The sequence below is a fragment of the Parambassis ranga genome, chromosome 7 (genome assembly GCF_900634625.1).
Source record: "Parambassis ranga chromosome 7, fParRan2.1, whole genome shotgun sequence".
Taxonomy (NCBI): Eukaryota; Metazoa; Chordata; class Actinopteri; family Ambassidae; genus Parambassis; species Parambassis ranga.
This window is the reverse complement of record NC_041028.1, coordinates 1,870,840-1,894,390: the sequence shown is the minus strand read 5'-3', so window position 1 is coordinate 1,894,390 and position 23,551 is coordinate 1,870,840. Positions and strand designations below refer to the sequence as shown.

At 48.8% G+C, this 23,551-nt stretch overlaps 1 protein-coding gene across 1 annotated transcript in view; it reads left to right on the top strand.

Moving 5' to 3' along the window:
* The first annotated feature begins 1,308 nt into the window (after positions 1 to 1,308).
* LOC114438525 (nucleolar protein 4-like) overlaps positions 1,309 to 23,551 on the top strand; it is a 96,923-nt gene continuing 74,680 nt past the window's right edge. Inside the window, exons 1-3 of the mRNA XM_028409956.1 lie at positions 1,309 to 2,157; positions 20,496 to 20,648; positions 22,376 to 22,487. Coding sequence (XP_028265757.1) covers positions 1,723 to 2,157; positions 20,496 to 20,648; positions 22,376 to 22,487 — 700 coding nt within the window. The 5' untranslated portion in view covers positions 1,309 to 1,722. The remainder of the gene's footprint in view (positions 2,158 to 20,495; positions 20,649 to 22,375; positions 22,488 to 23,551) is intronic.

Sequence of the window (23,551 nt, the reverse complement as noted above, 5' to 3'; positions counted from 1 at the left end):
CCAGGTCTGTGTCTGTCCTCACCGGGTCTGTCCTCACCTTGTCTGTCTTTATGTCCTCACCTGGTCTGTCTGTCCTCACCGGGTCTGTCTTCACCTGGTCTCCACCAGGACACTGTGTGTTTTCATTAGCAGCAGCTGTGTGATTAAACACAGTAAAGAAAGTGAGTTTATTTATTAGATGGAAGCAGGAGAACAGATGTTCACAGTGCAGCTGAGATCAAGATGAATGTTTAAGAGATTTATGGAATGAGTTTGAGACACCGTAAACATTACTTCAGATTACAATAATTATTTATTACATTCTGACTAATAGAAGTGGAAAGACCTACTGCAGGCCGCTCTCTTCCAACAGTAATACTGTTTTAAATATTCTTTTTAGATGACACATTTTTTTCACTCCTCATTGAGCATCTCCTCAGACTCACACTATAAAAACCTTTAACAACAGGTCAAGAAACAATTCAGATTTGAAATGATTAAAAAAAACACTTATAGAACAGAAAACGTTTTCCACTTTTTCTATATCATGCATCCTTGTGTATTTTTGCATTATCCAGACAATCCAATAACATTTAACAAAAACTAATTCTCTGAATTTGAACCCATCATCAGATTCAGCTGAAAATCATTTTTGTGGTAAAGTGGGAAATATCATGTGACAGATAATCGATTCATCGCTGCGGGGAGGTGTGTTGTCTCCCTCTGAGGACAGATTGGTGCGTGTCTCCTGTCGACCCTGCTGACATCCACGGGACCGCTCCACACAGCCGCGCGCTGCCTCTGTGTGTTGACACTTCCTGCTTCTGGAGCTCGAGCTGCAGCGTGCGTGTCCCGTTGACTCAGCGCGGGCTGGCACGCCTGCAGGTGTGTGTGTGTGTGTGTGTGTGTGTGTGTGTGTGTGTGTGTGTGTGTGTGTGTGTGTGCACGCGCAGCAAGGAGGCACGAGGCGCTGCGCTCTCAGGATTCAAACAGGTGTCCGCGCGCCTCCCATCAGCCTGAGGAACAGACGCGGGTTCGCGCGCGTGTTTCGGGCCGTGTCAGATCCACGCCGGAGCAAATCTTTGAATATCTCGTGTTTTCCACAGACTCACGCGCGTCTCCACCAGAAGAGGAAGAGGGCGGCGGCAGCGGAGAGGAGGCGGTGACCGACATCCCCCACGGGACAGGCCGAGCGACCCACGCTGCTAACAGGTGTGTCTGAGGAGGGGACTTCGCTCCAATCTGCACCGCCCGTCCGGCCGGTGCGTCCCTCCTCCTCCTCCTCCTCCTCCTCCTCTCGTCCTCAGTCCCCAGTCCCTGTCCCCTCTCCTGGCTCATTGTCGCCGCTGATCTTTCATCCAGACCCGGGCTGCTGGAGTTGGACTCGACCGTTCGGACATCGTTCGTTTCCTCTTTTCGCCGCTGTCCGTCGGTGCGTAACGGCGGAGAGGAGGCGGCGAACAAACGGCTCGTTTAAAAGCGGATGGCACTTCGTGGCAGGGTCGGCGCCTCCTGAGCAGCGTGGACATTTTAAAGGGCTGGACGGGTCGTTCCGCGGCTTGAGGAGACATCAGAGGATTCGGTTCATTTCTTTTTTTGTCACCTGAGGGTTTGGACTCATTTCGGCCCCTGGTGAACCGGCAGGTAGACTCTGATTCTCCTGTGGACTCGGCGACGTTCGCTTCGCCCAACCGAACCCAATTTAAACAAAGTGCGTCCGTCCGAAGTGCAGCTTGTTTTATCATGACCACCAGGAAAGCCAGCAGCAGCAGCAGCAGCGTGGGGGACGCCGTGACCACGTCCACCACCAACAGCCACCACCAGCACCAGACCCAGCAGCGGAGCAGGAGTCCAGGCAGCTACAGCGGCGGGGTTCCGGCGGCGGCGGCGGGCGGAGCGGCGGAGATGTTCGGTGAATTTCAGGACTGGTGCCTGCGGACGTATGGAGACTCTGGGAAGACCAAGACCGTGACCCGGCGCAAGTACAATAAAATCCTGCAGACCCTGCTGCAGGGCGACGAGGAGAACAGCAACGGCGTGTTCCTGCACGAGAAGAGCAGCATCAACGCCAAATTCAAATTCTGGGTCAAGTCCAAAGGCTTCCAGGTGGGCACGCTGCAGGACGGCAAGAACGGCTCCGCGGACAGACCGGTGCTGTACGTCCCCATCAAGGCGACGGTTAGTGCACCTTCCTCTTTCACTCTGTGTGTGTGTGTGTGTGTGTGTGTGTGTCCTGTTTTCATGATTTGCCTAAAGAACACGCGTGTGTGTGTTTGTGTGTGTGTGTGAAGCTGCGACACAACTTTGCTTGGCTGAGAGCCACCTGTTCCATCACAGCCTGTGAGCGGCGCGTCCCGGCTGATCCGGACTCAGACAGACGGGTCAGTCCGGAGCGTGACGGCCGCCATGGCTGCGTTCAGTTCATGTATTTATTCTGCAGCTTATAATAAATGATGAAAGGGGTCAAAGACAGCTCAGGTGCCGAAGCAGAGTGTTGTATCACAGCTGACATGAAACCCAGAGGAGGAAACTCTGGATGTCTGGAAGTGACTGAAACTGCAGCTCAAAAGTCAAATGATTCAACACAACTACATGAAATACAGAACCTGCTCCATCCGTCCTGTGAGGGGACTCTACTGTAGATTGAAGTTTACATTTAAAACACCTGCATCACTCTTAAAAAAACCCAAATTTCCACAGTCCTTCCACAGCCACAGCACAGGCCTCCTGCTGTGTGGAAACTGAACATCAGCTGCTTTGGACCTGAATCATCTGGTGATGATGAGAAAGTGTACTGAGCCAAACACAGGACGTAAAAGCTGTGAGTCGAGGCATTGGATTGTGGGTAAATTTGAGTGAATGACAGACAAATATGGCTTCATTTATAAAGTGGTACGTCGCCATGGCGATAACCGGTCCGCTGTGGGTTAACCTCCACGGGGGAAACTCTCTTCCGTGTCCTAGGAACTTACTGTAGTCCACAGCACGGGATCTTCTTCCTGTATTGACATTGTTTGTTCCCATGGTAACACAGCTGGCCAATCAACAGAGCCGGGGCTCTCACCTGGTGTGAGGGTCTTTGGTTTGTTTGGATTTTTCAGTGTGAAAAAGGAAGAATCAGAAGGTCCTCTTAGCAGCAGTGTAGCACCATCTCAGTCTATAATCTGTCACGTAGTCTGCATCAATCAATCAATCAATCCAACATAATCAATAGATTATTCAGTAATGAGGATGATTGTCAGATGTGGTACTAGTTGGCGTCACGACAGATAGGAGCATGATCATGGATGATTATAATGTCCAGGTTGTCTTTCATTTTATGCATCAGTGGCTGTGTGATCAATATCATTGATTGATTGACTGACTGGTAAATTCCAGATTGACACAACTCTAAGCATTCATTCGTGTGATTGGTCAGAGTCATCTATGTCTTTCTGTAGCTGGTTAGAGAGTGTGTCTGTGTGTGTGTCTGTGTGTGTGTGTGTGTCTGTGTGTGTGTGTGTGTGTGTCTGTGTGTGTGTGTGTCTGTGTGTGTGTGTGTGCACAGCACGTGTTGACAGTGGAGTGTGTGACACAGGTATGAATGAAGGCACAGTGCAGCTCGGATGGCGGAGGCTCCGTCTGAACGACGTCAGGCTGTAATCGGGTTGTTGATGCAGGGTCTCTGGAGAGCAGGGTTTGAGGTGCTTGTTGGCATGGTTACCACTCAGCTCCCTGTCCCATATGATTTCATATTCTGATTAGTATCAGGAGTGTTATAGATGGGACTGGGAATCCTCGGTGTGTGGAGTCTGTGTCTGAGGGTTCAGCTCTTCAGACAGAGGTCCCTCCTGTGAACCTGCTCTGTGTCTGCGTGCAGGTTCTTCTTTTTTTTACGTATCTGCACCTAAAATCTCCAGAAATCAGTTTTCGCCTGGTGACAAAATGATGTTTTTTTATAGCCTGCAGGTCTGGAGCTGGGATGTGGATGGACGTGGATTTAGAAAAACCTTTGTCATGTCAGGTCTTTGACCTGGTGAAGTAGGTTTGAGCTTGACTCACAGACGTTAAAAACAACAAGCGTGTGTGGCCTGACAACAGCGGCTCCCCGTCGTAATGATGCTAAGCCTTCATGATGGATGATGATACCGTTCATCAGCCCAGCACTTGACTCCCTCTGACTGCATCACTGTGAGATGCTTGGTCAGCTCCAGCAGCAGTCTGATGGCCTTCACGTTGCAGATTTGACATAATTACTGGTGTCTCAATCACTTAGAGCAACAGGCGGGTGGCGAGTCGGATCAAGAGCCTCCTGATTACATGACTGCCTGCCCACCTCAGCTCCTCTGGATCTCCATGTCTCTTCCTGTATGTGAGAGGTTTTGAGGCAGAACATCTCCTAAAAGCCCTACTGATGGGCCGCAGTGGTGAGAAAGGAGACACCACTGTTTGGAAGTCAGTTGTGGTTGTGCTCTGGTCAGCAGTTGATCTGTGTTGGTTGTAAGTTCACTGATTTGGAGAGTACAGTAGAGATTGACAGGAAAGAGAGCAGGACCAGGACCAGGAGTCAAACCTGAAGTGTTATATTACTTCCTCCAATCAATAGGGAAGGATCAGATCTAAATCTCTAAATCCTCATAACTGAGTGTGTGTGTGTGTGTGTGTGTGTGTGTGTGTGTGTGTGTGTGTGTGCATCAACAGGTGCTGCAGCCTCCTGCCTGTCTCTGTCTCTGGATGCTGCTATAATTAGCTCGATGTTAGATATTAAAACACCCGTGTGTGTGTGTGGTGATGTTTATTTACAACCTGCAGCAGAACCAGGAATAAAATAAATACAATCTAATGGACTCCACTCGAGCACAGGAGCAGTATTACAGCGGACGTTATGTGAGTCCCTGCAGGTCCACACACTATGTCTCATGTGCTGTGTTTATCAGGAGCAGGAGAGAGCAGCAGCGTGTGGTTTATTTGTCGGGTCTGCCCGTGCAGGCCTGTGTTTGTGTCAGCGCCTACCTGTAGAGTGAGGATGTGTGGAACAAACGCCGGATCTTAACGCTGCCATTATGGCTCAAATCAGCACCCCGCCTTCATTCTGTCTGCGCCGTGCTGAGAGGGGTATGACCTGACTGCAGCAACAGCTGATCAGACAGCCAGCGTGTTAGTACACAGATACTGTGTGTGTGTGTGTCTGAGAGACAGAGATGATGAGAGAGCTGCTCAGCTGAGTCTCTGCAGTTTGTGGGTTTGATGTGGCTGGAATGAACATCAGCACCTTTAAATCCTGAAAGAATGGCATGCCCCCCCCCCCCCAGGTAAAGGAGGAGAGTCTGTGCTAGTTGGAGGAGTTTAAGCATCCTGAGGTCTTGTTCCAGAGTGATGGGAATGAGACGGGGGGATGCTGTAGGCTGGGTGTTAGGGTTAGCATCACGATGGGGAGCCACCGTTGTGAAGCCCCAAAAGTGTTTAATATTGCAGATGCATGTTTTTTTGTAATCAGATCTTTATCTAACCACTGACCCCGTTTTTAAGCCCCCGTTCAAAGCAGAGGTGTTGCTCTCCACACTCAGAGGAGCCTGCTGAGGTGGTTGAGGCAGCTGTTAATGATGCTCGGTGCTTCCCTTTAGACCAGGGATGTCAAAGTCAGATACACAGGGCCAAAAAAACAAATTGGCTATAAGCCGAGGGCCGGACTGATTCAATGTTTATCAAAACATATTGAAATAATTGCACGTAGCCTATTGAACCAAGACCTAACACAGTGTATTATTTAATGATTAAATGAATAATCGGGAAAACATTTTTCAGCAGGCACACAGACAAGAACAAACTGCCTTCAAAGAAAAATCACGTCCTGTACGTTCTTCTTCTGTAGCCTTTGTTCTGTGTCCATATTCTTGTCTTTGTGTGTTTCTTAGACGTTTCATGGTGCCTTCTTAAATTGTATTCTTTCATTACAGCCACACAGAAGACACACAGTTTGCCATTTACCTCAGTGAACATGTACTCTGCCTCCCACCGAGCTTGAAACCCCCTGTTCTCAGCATCCACCTTCCGTTCAGCCATTTTTTGGGGAGGAGGTAGCTGAAAGTTGACATCTGCTCTGACTGCTAATGAATGATGACGCCGAAGTCCGCTTGCTGCGCTGCAGTGAGTTCGCGGGTTACCGTTGCATTGTGGGAAATGTAGTATTGGTGCGTGCAAAACACCAGCGGGCGGCTACGGCCTGCGGGCCGGTTCTAATACTAATCAAATATCATCCCGGGGGCCATAGATAATTCCGGCCCGCGGGCCTTGACTTTGACATATGTGCTTTAGACCATGTTCAGACTTGTGTAATCAATCCAGCCAGAGCAGGTTTCAGGCCGTATCCTGCTCCAGCCGGATTGATTTTTGTCAATCTGGACCGATTTCAATCTACACCCACCTCTCAGTGGATTCTATCCCACTCCAGCTGGCTTGACTTTTCCCCAGTCTGAACGGGGTCTTAGAGAACCTGAGGCTGAGTCGGGTCTTGCTGGAGGGATCACATCTCCTGGCTGGCGGTGGATCCTCCAGGAGGAGCTGAGCCAGAGACTGGGAGACTCCCCTTGCTGCTGCTGTGACCCTGATGGACGAATGAATGGATGAATAAGGTTTAGTGTGTTACATGTGGGACTTTGTAGTTATAAAAGGATCAAAATATGAATTAAACTGAGTCTGAAAAAGTCAAATATGAAGGTGCGTCGACGCCTGGTAGAAATAAGTATCTTTAAATTAATTTAACTTTTTAATTAGCTTAATTAGCGGTGCAGCCTCCCGCCATGCTAATGGGTGTCTTTGGTTTGAAACTTGCCCTGAGGTGCACGTACGGGCCTTATTAAGGCTCAACACTGTGTGTGTGTGTGTGAGACAGTTAATCTGTGGAATACTGGTTTGACTTTACTGAGCTCAGACATTAAGATGGAATTTAATCCTAATGTTTGTGTCGTTTCTGCAGTCAGACACACACACAGGATAGTGACGTAAAACATGCACACACACAACACAAACACACTCAGGGCCTTTGTCTTGTTACAGCCGAGGTGCTCCGGGACCGACCCGGCTCTCCACACTGACGCTGCTGGACGTGGTAAACAAATCAGCCTGGGCCTCCTGCTGTTGTAAAGGAGTGTTCCACTGTAGGCTGTACAGTGGGTTGTGTGTATATTGACTCACTGAAGACAGTACTTTTAATGAGAGAGTGTCATGTAAACAGCACATACCCGAACCCAGAGAGGAGGTCACTGCCTGTGTAAACACCATCAGACTGATGCGTAACACAGTGGAAGCAGGCGGTCTTTACTCATCAATGTTAATAAGAATGAAGCACAGTGTCGGGGCGCCAGGCTCTCAACATGGCGTCCTCCTCCGGCTCGGCCCCCGTTTCTGAGCTGCTCGCACAGGGACGCTGCTACCTGTTGGAGTAATTACAGTAATGTCTGGAGATTAATGAGGCAATCTAAGCTCACGCAGCGCTTCACAACAGCAGACACACACACACACACACAGTCACACACGGAGTTAAAGGAGGAAACACTGAGCGGTTTGTTGGGTCTAATAATAGTGTCTATCTAGACTCTGGTGTCAAGTACATGTGATGACTACTTCCTCCCCTCGTCACTGTCTGCATACAGGGCAGCGTGTCTGTGGGAGTTCACATGGCTCCGCCTGTCCGACCCACATCTGGTCAGCACGTTTACACACACACACACTAATACGGGTCATCGTATCACTCTTTGTGCAGTTTAGTGTTGCTCGACCTGCACATCAGAGATGACTGATAATGACAGAGGAATCCCAACGTGAGCATCACCTGCCGTGGTTCACCGTGGCTTCAGCCATATATTCAAAGTGTGTGTGGACCCGTTTCCAGCTGCTGTTCCTGGTTCTTCTGCACAGTGTGCAGTGCAGCTGATGAGCCCTGTAGAAATAAAGGAGGAGGATGCACCGCAGTGCAGCTAATTAAGCATGTACACTGTTATTGTTCTCACTTTTTGTTGGAAGTCACAGTCTGCTGCTACAAAATGAACCTGAGCGATAAACGTGCCTCGGCGTGCCGACAACAGGCTGCTTTGCATGTGCACAGCATCTCTTTGTGTTTCTGTTAATTAGCCTGACTCTTCCGTTCTGTGTGTTTTTACACACTGCATGGATGTTGTGTTTCAGAGATGATTAGACCCTCCAGAACCTGTGACCTGGCCGCTCGCTGGTAGTCGAACATGTCCCTCTGCTGCCCTTTTGATTTGTTTTGCAGCGTGAGCACAAAGCCCAAATGTGAAGCGTGATATCCTGGGATGGGGGCTGCAGGGATGCTCAGATGGAGCTGGAACCCGGAGCTGTGGTAACTTGGAAATGACTGCCATAAAGCTGCTGCTCTGTGCTCTTATCAGCACTGTAGTGGGATGGGGAATGTTTAGGAAAACAGATGGATGAATGAAACCTGTGTGTGTCTGTGTGTGTCTTAGCAGCAACACAGACTATTTGTCCCGATGTAGAATTGTGAGGAGGAGCCTGCTGACACACACACACACAGTGAGTGCTGTCGGGTGCATCTGGGGTTCTGATAGTGTGCTGTGTGTCTGCTGCTGGAGAAGGGGCAGCTTTAATTGGGGGGGGTCCCCTCTATCAGGCCTCAGTGATCTCAAAGAGCCCCTTATTCAGTCATTATAAGAACTCTAAATTGACAGCTTGGTTGGACTGTGTGGTGTGTGTGTGTGTGTGTGTGTGTGTGTGTCCGTCCTACCCTCCCTTTGACCCTAACAATATCACAGCCTGTGTGTGAGTAAGCAGTCTGCCAGAGGTTACATGAGGGCCAGCTCTTGGGTGAAGCACCGGGCACGCTGCAGGAAAACAACAGACACACAAAAATCAGCTGTGTGAGGACAGTCTGAGTTCCCGCTGACAGCCGAGCGCTGGCCTGCCTAGGCAACCCTTTGTCAGGTTTCTTATGACCTGTGTTTGGGTGTCAGCGGCCTTTGAGCAAAGCACAAAAACTGCTGTGTTTCATCTACACACAACGTCTGCTAATAATCATCAGATTAGTCCAGAGGAGCTGCTCGGTTCATGGTTGGATACCAAACTTCAGTACCAGTACGGCCAGTACCATGGTACTGATCCATCCATCTGATCATGTGGATCGATGAGTCTCGGCCATCCATTACTCCGTCGCTGCTTCACCTCTTTCTTCCTCGGACCACCTCTGATCGGCTGCAGACCAGGAGGATGCAGCTTTGGAGGTGGTCCCACTGACAGGCGCCATGGCAACCAGATAATCAGTGTGATTCACCCATCAGTGGTCAGAGTGTCGAGAGTGTGTCCCCACAACATTAGTAGTAATACAGGACACACACACACACACACACACCTAGCCTTTGTTTGGTGGATCAGTGCAAGTGTCAGATGTCTTGGAGCACAATGGAAGGTAAACCCCCACAGTTTGAGAGCTGCTCAGGGACAGAAGGGGGACAGAGAGTGTGTGTCTGGACCTCTTGCTGAGCAGCTGTATGTTGTTGGTTGGTGGTGTAATTATGTTAGTGATGGGGGTTCAGAGCATGGGGGGTTGTTAGATGGGGATAGGATGAGGCTGGAGACTCCATTAAAGGGTCATACCACCAATAACTCAGACGTCTCTGTTTTGGCTCATTGGGGAGTGTTTGCAGTGTGATGGTCACTCAGTGAGGAGGTAATCAGATGTTCAGACGGTGGAGACCTGGAGCTCTTCGGCTCATGTTGATGTTCTGAGCCGCCTCCATATTTGCTGTAGTAGCCTGATTCTCTACACACTGTTGTTGTTGTTGTTGTTGTGGGTGCATGCGGGTTAAAGCAGACTGGAGGCTGTGGACTTGTTGTTTGGATCCTTACCTAATCGGTGGCAGTGGGAGGCTCAGAGTGCAGAATGAAAGCTGTAATACTCCAGAAAATGTCTCTGTGGGACAGTCGGCGTCTTAATGCAGAAGACAAATATTTCTACAACAATGGAAGATTGATCCCTTTTGATTAAATCCTGCACTAAAACAGGAGTAAAGGCACATATTTATAGCACATTCTATCTTTGACATTTACCTTCATACCTGCAGTGTGCACAGAAAGACGTGTGTGCATGTATCGTCGGATCTAAACTAATCAAAGTGAAATAAGTGTCAGGGGCGGACACTTATTAAACACACTCAAACCGTCACCACCTCCGCCTCACTGACGGGATTTGTGAGGCGCTGACATCAGTGACACCTGCACACTCTCCTCTCTGTGTCGAACTCCAGCGAAAGAACAGAAAAGTTTACACAAGACAGAAAAAACAAAGTTTCCTTTTCTTTTTTTTTAATTGGCTGGATGAGAGATAAACAGAATGTGATTACTTCTCCTACAGATCGTGCTCAACATCTTAATTGGCTCGTCTGAATTTAGATGGTTGCCATGCCTTCAGAGATTTAGCAGAAAACACAAGCTGCACTGTAAACACAGAGTCTGTTTCAAATAATGAACTCTGCACCTGATGTGTGCCCTGAACTAACAAAGGAAACGTACTCCCACAACTTCTCACTTTGTTCCTTGGACTTTTTTATTTGAAGCCTGACAGAGTTAAAACTGATAAACAACATTAAAACAGACTTTATGGAAACATCTCTTAGTGTTAAAGGACAGAAATTAGTTCCACATTTATTTTTTAGTGTGGATGCACAATATCATCACAATAATATGTTATCCTGCAGATGAAATAGCAGCTGTTGGCCGATGCTAACTGCTAACATAACTGCTGCCTGCTAGCATAGCTGCTCAGTCGTGAAATTTAAATACCAGATTGAATAATTCCACTACAGGAAAAGCTGCATGTGTGATGCATATAGACCCTGTTTACACTGAGGACATCAACGCGGCTAGAGCGGGATTCGGGCCGTATCTGGATATAGATTAAGATTAAGATTAAGAAACCTTTATTAGTCCCACAATGGGGAAATTGCATTTTTGCAACGGCATACAGACAGCAAGGGATAAGTTAAGAAAAAGATATATATCTGGATACATCTCGATCCACCTCTGCAGCCGGATTGGTTTACATCTGGCTCAGGCCTGAACGCAAATGCGGCTAGTGAATCCTGCTAGCGACACGATACTTTTGGGTTCACGGGGACAGTGTCCGGGTCGTGTACAAAAGCCGCATGTAAACAACCGGCGAACTACAACAGCTTTGCCCCGAGTTTATTTTCCACAGGGCTACAAAGGAATAAACTGCTTTTAGAACAAAAAAAACAAAAGACCCGAGCGACACGGGACAAAAAAAAAACGCATGTGCACACGCGGTCCTCCAAACCGCTAGGTTTGGTTTTAACCTGGATTGAGCGTGTGTGATAGCCAGATTTGAAAATAGGTGTGAACGTATCCAGCTTAAAGGCTATCCAGATACAATCCTGCTCTAGCTGGGTCGACCTTCTCCAGTGTGAACGGGGCCTTAGGTGGATAAAGTATGTAAATATATCAGCTAACATATATTCTAACTAACTCATACTGTACAGCAGGTTTGATTACTTCAGTGATTATGTGCCATGTTTTTGTGTAACTGCTCTTCAGACTGAGGTGGAAACAGTCCAGTGCTCACTGTGTGAATGCTTGGCCTCCTGAATGTGTTGGTAAATTGTATTTGGGTCAGAGATGCAGACAGTACAGCTCAGCTGCTCAGAGAACACCGCTGGATCCTCCGTCAGTTACCTTGAGCTGGTATCTGTGAGAGGGTTTTTTTTTTTAGACGGCCCTCGGCTCAACTCCCCCTTGGTGTTCCTCCTCCTGTTGCCATGGAGAACGGCTCCTTTGGCCACAGCGATGGTGAAAAGAAATTAACACCCGTCTTAATTAGACTGCAAGGCTTCAATTTCCACCTTGGTCCCTCCTCCTCCTCCTCCGCTGACCTTCTCCTCCCTCTCATCACTCCCCTCTCCCACCTGAAAAGCAGGCTGGCATACTAACACCAGCCACTAGGCATAATTAATGAGAGCAGCCAGTCACAGTTGGCCCTCAGTTCCAACCTGATGCTTAGAGAGTCTGACAGGATATTTTTGGCCATTTGGAGAGCAGTTGTGCATGATGATAAGCAGGTGTTACCATCATTTAAAGATACACGCCTTGCTGCCTGTTCTTCTTCAGACCTGCTTTAATATGTCAGATCAGAGCCTACTTCAGATTTGCAGGAGCATCTTCATGATGTTCGTCCTTTAATGGTGATTTTAAACAAACACAATGTCTGCCCTCCCTCCATGCAGCCTGCTCACAAAGAGCTCCCTGTTTGCACTTTGACATTTTCCAGCCTAATGTGGGACTGTGAGGGCTGATTATATGAGTACAGACGTCAGTGTGAGGAAGAGGAGGCTCTGTGCACGCACTGCCTCCCAGCGGAGCAGAGCTGCTGGTCCTGGGCAGGGACAGCTGCTGGAGTCTCTGTCTGCAGCGTCCACAGACATCTGACAGGGAAGCTTTGGTCCACACCTGGACAGAGGAGAGCTGGATCCAGACTCCATGATCCCCAGACAGACGCAGCACAGACTGGGAGCCACAGACTCTGACAGGTTTTTGTCTGAGGGTTTGTGGGTTTTGAGTTCATCCTCAGATCTTTGTGTTTGTGAAAGTGGAAAATTCAAGGTTCTTGTCACATGGTGTGATAAAGAATGAACCCTGCTCGCTATGAGACTTCAGGTGGTTTTCCTGACGTTCGCCTCATGTCGTGTGTGTGACGCTGCACCTGTGGGGGACCCCGCTGATGAAGTATGCCAAATATAATCCATGCTGTAATTCCAGAAGCTGAGTGTGTGCTTGTGACCAGGCTGGATGTGTGAGTGATGGTGGGTCATCTGCTGCGGAGTTACAGACTGAACGTTCAGTGTAAGAAAAAAACCGCCACCTGTCGATGTGTCAGAGCGTCTGATTGGCTGTGAGGGTTTTGTTTGTGTTGTCATGTTTGTGGTTCCAGCTCCTGAGTGGCAGCTGTGGTTTCAGTCTGCTCTCAGTCTGTGTTTGCTGACAGGATGCTCTGATAAAATCAGCTGCTGATAGCGGAGCAGGCCGAGTTTAAAAAGCAGCGTGGACTGAACTTCACAGGCTGCAGCTCGTCCTGATGCTCACAGCCTTCTTCTGCATTATTCTGTTCAAACAGGGATGTATCTCTCCTCGCTGTTTGAATCGTGTAGAGAACAATATGACTTACAGGTTGAACCTGACACCAGATGGACCTGATGGACACTTCTGTGCAGTGAAATGAGTTTCCTCTTGTTGTTTTTTTTGCTGTTGACACTGCCGTGAACCGAGGAGTGAAAGCATGCGGTGTTAGTGGCCTGTTGCTGCCAAAGATACTAACACTCTATCCAGCTTAGCATTGGCCTTTGTGTTAATGTTGCTCATGCTCCGTAGCTGCTACCTAGCTTCCAAACATCCCCCAGCATGTAAAACACTTTAATGTTGTGACGTTTCTCACACAGTGAAGCACCGTCAGAGAGGCCTGCTTCCTCACTAATCATGCTATACGTCCTTTATATGTCTAAATGAGACAGCTGAAGACGCCATATTGGAAATGTGGAGATTTGTTTACATAGAAGCAGCTACTGCTGATGTAATGTAAGAGATTTCTCCTCAGTTCCAAGCAGCAAGGAGCCACCTGAACACAAAAAGAGAACTGGTGCTGAGCCCTATTCAATCAAAAGGCCGCGCCCTCCTCCTGTACCACAACCAAGGTGGTGGTACAGGTGGTGGTGGTGGTGCTGCTGCTTCTGCAAAGCAATAATCCGCTGCTGGAAGTGGAAGGAATGTGATGTGTGTCTGGTTTGATGGTCGACCTGCAGAACAGTTCGCCGTCTTTGTTTCAAAAAAGGACGAGCCGCTCGTCCTGATGGTTCACACACAGGAGGAGGAGGCGGAGGAGGAGGCGGAGGAGGAGGAGGAGGAGGAAGCAGGGGGAGATGTTCTTGTGGGACAATAGGCTTCTCATTATCAAGTCTCTCCTCCTCCAGCTTGTTCCACCACCTCTGAAACACACACCCCTCCTCCCTCCAGCATCCCTCCTCTTCCCTCCTCTTCCCTCCTCGCTGTCTCCCCACAGACCCTCAGCTCCCCCTCCTCCGCCCTCATCAGTCCTGCACCCCCCCAATCCTTCCTCCTCTTCACACAGTGCCCCTCTCTCTGCCCTGCTGCCAACACTGCTGCATAATTAGATCAGTGTATGTCAGGTGTGTGTGTGTGTGTGTGTGTGTGCGCTTATGTCTACAACAATTACCATCACTCATTTCACTGTTATTATCACAACAGTAATTTATAACGATTCATCATTACACAGGATTATGTGTGAACTTCTTAACATCGTATTTGTTCATAATTGGAAAAAAAACATGCAACATGTGCCTAATGAGTAATACTTGGCTTTAAATAACAGTCTGTCTGTCTTCATGCTGCTTGTGTCTTCCGTCACTACATGTTGACGTGTCCTCTCTGTGGACGGACCGTACAGAGTACCACTGTATAAATGGGTTCCTGGTTGGGTTTCAGTGGGTTTTCAGAGATGCTGTCCGGCCGACACATTTATCTGAATCGGCTTAATAACCTGGTTCACCGTGACACAGTCAGTGTCCCCTGTTTCATCTGAAGAGCGACACTCTCTCTCACTTTAATCTGAATCAGACTTTTGTCCTGACCTGTGAGAGGAAGAGGAGGAAGAGGAGGAAGAGACGAAGAGAGATGAAAGGAAGGATGCACTGTGGGCAGTAGAAGGAGAGGAAGGCCGAGTATAGAGGTGGAGGATGTGCAGCGTCAGGACAGGAGTGTTTGAACTGCAGCAGGAAACCCGAGAGAGAGAGATGAAGAAAGAAGAGATGGAGTAAGGCAGGATGGAAGTGGATGGATGAAGGAGAGGTGGCGTTTGAGACTCCGTTATGAAGGTATTGAGGAGTGAATGTTGAAGCCTCAGACTGTCGGTTCACTCCTCACCTCAGACTGACACCAGCCCTGTGTTCATTTCCTCTGGTGCTCGTGTCTCTGGATGTGTGAGCAAACTGCGATCTTGAAGAAAGAAAACAAAAGGTTGTTGGCACCATATTCACATCAGATTGAGCCTCATCTGTTCTTCAGGGCCCTGTTTTTACTCCACATTTGATTCTGTTTCTGCAGCAGCGATGATAGTCAAAATGGTGCGTGAGGTGTCGGTCTGAGGGCGTAAAGGAGGCGAGGAGAGGAGATCTGCTCCTGCTGCTTGTAGTCGTGTAGTCGGCTCCTCAGTGAGCAGAGGCCATGGTGTCGATGTGGAGCTGGTGTTTTCAGCGTAAAAATGAAATGGAGGATATGACCGAGGGGTGGGAGGTAAATAATGAACAACACAGGACCCAGTGTCGAACCTTGAGGAACACCTGACCTGTGTGGGGACAGTGACCAGCCTATAATAATATAATATATTATGTTATTGTATGTGTCTAAAACCTGGCACATGATTTCATAGTGTTGTTTTGGCTTCAGCTTTGTTTCCTTTGTGTGTTTCCTGACTGAGAGGAACATGGCAGATGACTAGAACCATGAAAAATAAACTTCGTGCCAGCTTCACGTGGGTGTGTGTAGCAGCAGGTGATTGTCTGCAGGGTAATTAATGAGCAGACAGTGCTGGTGTTATTTGTATGTATGTTACAGAGCAGCAGGACTTTGTTCTGTTTACTTCCACACAGAAAAAGCAGAGCTCTGCTCATTTGTACTGAAGGCAGCTCACGTTCACACCCCCATCCAAATCATAACCGCAGCCACAGAGGTGGGTGGAGCATGATGGTGTCACAAATACCCGCCTGACTGTGAGACTGGAAGTTTTGCTTCATGTCTGGTCTGAATAGTCCGTCCCCAGCTGCAGCTCTGCGCCTTTATGTTTGTTGAAGCCAGAAGAACCGGGCAGAGCACAGTCACTCCTCCTCCTCTCTTCTTCCTCTCCTCTTCCTCTCCTCTTCCTCCTGCTGATGTCTGATTCCTCTGACCTGTCTGCTGATCATATGAGCAACAGTAGTTACCAGAGGACTTCACATGAAGCTGTGAAGATGATCCGGGCTGGAAGAGGAGTGTGGGCCGGTGAGAAATGAGAAAAAGTAAAAAAAGACAAAAACACTTCTTCTTATTCTTTTGGGAAATTTAAGAAAAAAGTTTCTCGTTCTGCAAAAAATGTGTAATATTCCTAGAAAACGAATGAACAAGAGCGAAGTGTGAGCAGCAGCTCTGTGGTCCGCCAGGTGAGCTGTTCTGGATCTGGCTGCTTGAATACATTTCTCATTTTTACACATTCTGATCAGAACGAATGATTGAATGATGATTTGTTAAATTCCTCTCTGACAGTAAACGCCACGGAGTCAGTGACGGTCCAGCACTGTGTTTGTTCTGCGTCTGTATCAGGTCACCGAGGAACAGCTCCTGACATCACTCTGTCGTCGTTGACGTTGTTTATCGTGTGTTATTGCTGTTCCTGATATGACACCTTCATTAAATATTAATCCTGACTTGTTGGTCTTCCTGCGCTGCCGCCTGCTGTGTGATTGTGTTGTTGAAGTGGGAACTGAAGCGTTTTTCCCCCTGCATTACATTAGGGTGCTGTTAGCAGGGTGTGTGTGTTTGCAACAGATGTGAGGCAGGTTGGCTGCTCTAACACACTTCATCCCACTAGGTGTGTGTCTGTGTGTGTGTGTTGGATGAAGAGCAGGGGTGGTTATGGTGGTGGTGATAGAGGGGATGTGGAGGGGGCATTTAGCCTTCATTGAATGGACAACGTGTGTATCCTAGCAACAGGCTGGTTTGGAAATGGGATGGAGAGAGGGAACAGAGGGAGAGAGCCCAACAAAAAGAGGGGAAATGAGAGAGAGAGAGAGAGAGAGAGCACGGCTGCTAATAGGGTGTGGATGAAGGTGGATGAAGGTGCAGCAGGTCAGCGTGCAGAGATGGAGAGTGAGATGGAAAGGTGAGGCCAATGTTGTGGAAACAGAATCAATACATATGAGGAGGAGACAGGAAGAAGGACCATTGTCACATGATGCGTTCAAGGACCATGTGTGGATTCTGTCTGTTGTTGCAGCCTCCTGCTGTGATGGGTGGTGTAACACGGTTTTTTCTCAGTGTTTGCTGTCACACTTCAGACACACTCACTTTGACACGAGCAAATTTGGATGTGAGGGAAATACCTCGCTGCGTTTAAAATGTGGCAGGAGACCTAAAAGTGGGTCATGGGTCTGCTGCTGGTGAGCAGAGAAACTGATGTGTTTTAATGAGCCTGACCCCCCCAGAGAGAGAAGCCTGGTGTCTCACTGGGTCTCTATTCAAAAAAAAGAGCCTAAAAATAGTTGTGTTTCTGTGGACGGCTCTTTGTCATGGACAGGACCGTGTGTGTGTGTGTGTGTGTGTGTGTTTACAGGCCGCAGATGCACTCTGTGTTTGTGTGTCTACTCGAGTGTGTCCAGCAGACGGGCAGCTCTGCCCTCACACCTCTCTCTCTCTCTCTCTCCTGTCTGACTTTGACCCTTCTGCTCGGCCAGTAGGAAGAGTGGGGGGTTGTTGTTTGTGTGTCCGTGCGTGCTGTGCTGTCCTGTCTACTGTGCCTTAAGGTGTCCCCTGAACACACACACACACACACACACACACACACACACACACTCCCCCCACCCCATGGCCCACATAGATGAGTGTGTGTTTGCATCCTGTCACATAGGCTACAGTCCCGGGCCAGTGATGTGCCCTGCAACCGCAGAGAGGAGCGGTGGGGGAGGTCCACTGTGTCTGTGTGTCATGTTCATTTGTATCTTCGTGCATGTGTGTAATTGAATCCATTTGTGCGCATGTTTTTTTTTCTTGCATGTGGAGGTTTGTTTGATGCATTATGTGTAAATATGTCAAATTAAGGCGACCTGCTCGGCCCTGGTTTAATGTGAAGTGGTTCAAAGTTGGACTGAGGCAGATAGGAAATATGATTGGTGTGTGTGTGTCTGTGTGTGTGTGTCTGTGTGTGTGTTGGCTTTGCGTCACATTCAGTCCTGGTATCAGGGACAACGAGCATGGCAGCAGACAGTGGAGGACAAACATGTCCTCTTGTTCAGTCTCTCGGTTCTTTGTGTGTCTGTGTGTGTGTCCTGGAGCTGTGGTGTATGGTGGCCTGGCCCTTATGTGTCGGGGAGATGGACAAGGACACTGCTGGCCTGGCACGCTGTAAACACACATCAGAGAGAAAACACATGAGCACGTTTGAGGTCCGGCCTGAGCGGGAGGACACACTGTGAGTGTGAATGATAACACAGGCGCAGATCTGAGGTCAGTCTGCAACAGATGAAAAACAGTTTGTTGATGTCGTTGTAAAATTTAGTGCGGGTCTGTGTGTGTGTGTGTGCTTTGAGCCTCTTATTAATGGCTGCATTTGTCACTGGAGCTTTTATTCACATGTCTCTCGGAGCATGTCTTCAGTTGGACGGAGTCTCTCCGAACAGCGTCTGCGTCTCTGCTGCGAGCAGAGTGCTTCACAGACGGCTCTGTTTTCTGCCTCTGACGGGTCGTCCTGCCTTCAGCGTAGCAGGACGACCGCAGGCTGTACTTCAGGCTGGGAAAAAAAAATGCCACTTCCTGTTCATGTTAGAATATTCACTTATGTTTTTATTTTTTTTTTAGGCCCCTCACACCCTCACACGTACCACCACAAACAGTTCATACTGCAGCTCGTGGGTCGGGCTCAGACACGTGCATTCACAGCGTACGGACATTTGATGAAACTTTCCTTTCTGCTTGTGCCGGTTTGGGGTTACCATGGTAACGAGGCCCACCCAATAAACAACATCTATGACATGCAGGGGATGTCCTTGCTTATGAAAACATCGTACATCCACACACTGTGAATAATATGGACCGTCCTGTCATGATGCGACAGAAACACATGATGAAAATGTGATTTTTCATTTTCATCCACGCTCCTCTGTCCCACTTCCTCCTCCTCACTGTCAGTCAATACCCAGCCTCCGATCTTTCTTTCTCCTCCTCATTCACACCCCCCCCCCTCCTCTCCTCCTCCCCGTCCTCCCCCTCCCCCTGCTCCACTCTCTGCCTGGCAGTTGTAATGGCACTGGGAATGGGTGGTGGTGGTGGTGGTGGTGGTGGGGCACAGTGGAAACATCCCCTCTGTGATAAGCTGCAGCTGGTTACCGTAGCAACGCTTATTACCTGCACCCTGAGATGGGCGGGGGTGAGAGAGAGAAAGACAGAGAGCGAGGTAATAGGTCAAGAGATAGTGTCCTGATTGTGTGTGTGTGTGTGTGTGTAATGGCTTTAGTTCATTGACTCTTCATTAGATGCTCTACCTCTGGTAAAGGCTGTGCAGGGAACACACACACACACACACACACACACACACACACACACACACACACACACACACACACACACACACACACACACACGCCTTCCCCCACGCCCATAACCACCCCCCCCTACACACACACACACACACACTGCTGCCTGCCCCCTCACACACACCTGTCACACACACACACTGTCAGGTAGACAGGTGTTCTGCTGTCTGCTGGATATTTAACACACATCAGAAACATAACAGGCTGTGACGTGTGATGGTGGAGGGAAATATTCTTTCAGGCAGCCGGACTTTCAGGCTCTTTGTGTTTTCAGCCTGTGTGTGTGTCTGTGTGTGTGTGTGGGTGTGTGTTTTGTATTGACAGTGGATCAGAGGCTTGTAAAGACATAAACCTGCAGATAACGATCTCCTTTTATCCACAAACACCAAACACGTTGTGGGATTTTCTGTGAGCATCTCTGGTTGTTTAGGAGCCTGTCAGTCAAAGTGGCCACGCCCCTAATTAATAAAACTATGAGTCAGTACAGCTGAAGTCAAAACACTGACCTGTAGAAGGCTCCGTTTTTATCTGGATGCCAAACACTGCTAACAGGGTGAGAAAACATGTGACTCTAAACACAGGCAGAGGGATGCAGCACAAACTCTTTGTTTTCCAGAGGCGAATCTCCCACTCCCACAGCCTTATGGGAAAACAGGGAGGTTCCCAAGACTTCCTGGTATTCCCAGTGTGTGTGTGTGTGTGTGTGTGAAGGGGCTGATCACTCTGTCCTGCTTGGTTAAAGTACAGCAGGTGTATAAATCTTTTGTCTCATTGGCTGCTGTTCATTTAATTACACACACCGTGAGTTTATTTCACACCATTAAACAGCAGAAGGAAATTGACATGTTGGCAGCGCTGAAACGTTTTATTAAATACCAGCAGCAGCAGCCAGGTGAGGAGAAAATGGAAACACATGGAAACGTCCACCGGCTTTCATCTCTTATTCTGTTACAGTTTTATTGTCTGTCTGTGTTATTATTTATTTCCTCTGATGTGCCACAGATGGATTCAAATATGCCATAACTGCAGCCTTGTTCATTTATAATCACAAACGCCTGTAAATGTGTCAGTAGTTGCAAAAAAGGGAGCTGCTGTCCACGGTGGAGGTCTGCAGTCATTTAACATGTCTGTCCTCTCCCCGTCCAGTGTGTGGATGGTGTGTCCGGGAACGACTCGTCCCTGAAGCGTGTGGCGGTGGTGGAGGATTTCTTCGACATCATCTACGCCATGCATGTGGAGATCAGCGCCGACCCGGGCAAAGTGCCGAAACACGCCGGCCAGAAGAAGACCTACAAAGCTGTGAGTCTGGCTGCCGTCCCCTCTGTCCCCTCTGTCCCTCCTGTCCCCTCTGTCCCCTCTGTCCCTTCCGTCTCCTCCGTCCCCTCTGTCCCCTCCGTCCCCTCTGTCCCCTCCGTCTCCGTCCCCTCCGTCTCCTCCGTCTCCTCCGTCCCCACTGTCCCCTCCGTCCTCTCTGGCCCCTCCGTCCCCTCTGTCCTCTCTGTCCCCTCCGTCCCCTCTGTCCCCTCCGTCTCCTCCGTCCCCACTTTCCCCTCCGTCCCCTCCGTCCTCTCTGTCCCCTCCGTCCTCTCTGTCCCCTCCGTCCTCTCTGTCCCCTCCGTCCCCTCCGTCCTCTCTGTCCTCTCCGTCCTCTCTGTCCCCTCCGTCCCCTCCGTCCCCTCTGTTCCCTCCGTCCTCTCTGGCCCCTCCGTCCCCTCCGTCCCCTCTGTCCCCTCTGTCCCCTCTGTCCCCTCTGTCCCCTCTGTCTCCTCCGTCCCTCCTGTCCCCTCTGTCCCCTCTGCTCCTGCAGCCTGTCTTCTCTCTTTAAGAACCGTCCTGTTGCTCAACATGCCGTCCCGTCCCCCCTCTGTCTCTCTCTTCCTCTTTAAGCGTCGGTTTCAGTTTCGGATCAGAAATGCGACCTGGCAGATACTTCCCCTCAAAAACCTACCTGCTGCTGCTGGAAGTCAAGAAAAGCTCAGTTCATCATTTGTTGAGAAAAAAATCAAAGCATTGGTCCAAACCTGCTGTTTGAACGGAATAAAGGCAGCAAATTAATTTAAAAACATGTTCTTTAGTTTTTTAAACCAAATCCAGCCTGAACTGAGTGAATACACCCGCTGTGCTGTCTCAGCTGCTGACACTGCCCCCTCCTGGTCGAATCATGGCAGTGCTGCTTCCACAGATCCCAACATGCTCTCTTTATCCTCCTCCTCCTCCTCCTCCTCCTCCTCCTCCTCCTCCTTCTTCTTCTTCTTCTTTTTGTGTTGAATCTTCTGCAGATCCTTCCACACACAGCTCACAGTGAATACAAGTGCCACCAGAGGCTGTGAGTGACATTTGCCTCGGCTTTCTCCTCCTCACACACACACACATTTATTTCTTTGACTACACAGCAGCCTGTTTCCACCCTTCCTCCTCCTGCTGCTTTCTTCTTTTGTGCTTTTGTAGCCATTTTCTAGAATAAATGTTTCATATATTTTGAAATACTCCAGAATATTACGCCTCCTCAGCAGCTCACAAGCAAAAAAATGAATCAATGAACAATGAGTCACGAGGGAAATGATTTTATTGGATTAGTAATAAACATCAGAAGTTCATGTTAAATTTCATGTGTTAAGACACAGACATTTTCTCAGGAAGAACCATCAAACCTGATGATGAATACATCTGGATTAAAGCAAACCTTAGCTTCACATCATGTGATGACTCATTTCTTGACCTACATGTCGATGGACTCACGTGAGCAGCAGTCACATGACGAATACTCAGAGAGTGTTTGGCTGATCTGCAGCTTTCTGCAGCTGCTGTGAGGGTTAAAAACTGGTTTGTAGAGCCTGTAAACACAGATAAACATCTACAGCATGTGGAGCTTTTTCCTGTTGTGGACTTTATACCACTGAGAACAGTGAGCCCACACTGACTGACTCTCTCTCACTGATACTTATCTTCAGAGATCCTCATACTACATGCTCTCCCCTTCTTGGTTGCAGTCTGAACTTCAGTGTCTCCCCCTCTCTCTCTCTCAGATAGCGGAGACGTACGCCTTCCTGCCCAGGGAGGCGGTGACTCGGTTCCTGATGAGCTGTGGAGAGTGTCAGAAGAGGATGCACATCAGCACGGCGGGTCAGGACTACAAAGGTACGAACACGGAAGCAGCGAGCGTCCACGTGGACCTCTGAGTTTACCATCACGCAGTCGGCCTGTGTGTAGAATCCCCCTCCTCATTACGCACCATGCAGCCCGCTACATTTAACCTTTGCCGCTATGTGTGAGAGTCTGAGGAGTGAAATTCATCTATACCGACGTAAAGGTGCCTGAACACAAACCCACAGAGCAATTACAACCAAAGCTAAACCCAGTGGGTGTAACGAGGAGTAGTGATGTCATACACCGCTGGTAATGAGAGCAGGGCACATCCTCACAAACAGCACGTCTGGGTGTTCTGCTGATGCCAGCTGACCACAGGACGATGGTGGTTCTGACCCAGTTCAGTTAAAACTCTTGTTCTTGTCAGTGTCAGTGTGAGCAGATATCATCCCCCCAATCAGATGCAGAAGTCAGCAGAGACGTGTCATCAGTGAGGGTATAAACTGGGACGGGGGGCACAGCCGCTCAAGTTTAATCAAATTAAACTTGAACAATGACGAAGGAAAACTTTCCCATCTACTGCTGCTCTGTGTGCTCTGAAGGGAAACATTGACCTCTCATAACGTTCTCCTGCTGGTCAGTGGTGGGACACGCAGATATGGAGTAGTACAGCGATTATACGACCAAACCCTGTGATGTCATCATTTTCATCATTGCGGCAAAGTAAAATATTTTATTTTCTACAACAATCTGGGACTGAAAATTAATTTTTTTAAATGGGCAAACATCACATCTGTCACTCATGCGACGATTCAGACCGGGTCTGTTTATCCTTTAATTTCATCTCACGCCTCGCTGAACAGATTCTCAGCTGAAGATCTCGCTTTCAAAGCCAGCCGACAGAGGACGCTTAATGAGAAGCTTTAACGCTGAAAAAAGAAGCGTTCTGATTGGACGGTTCTTCCTCCTGTGTTCAGTCATCCACAGCTGAACATCTCTCCATCTCCTGTGCGTCCCCATTAAAATACGACGGTTCAAAGGAATCCAGAGACGTCTCCTGCTTTCTCTGCTCCTCTTCGTCGTCTTCTTCTCTTCTTTCACCCCCCCCCCCACCT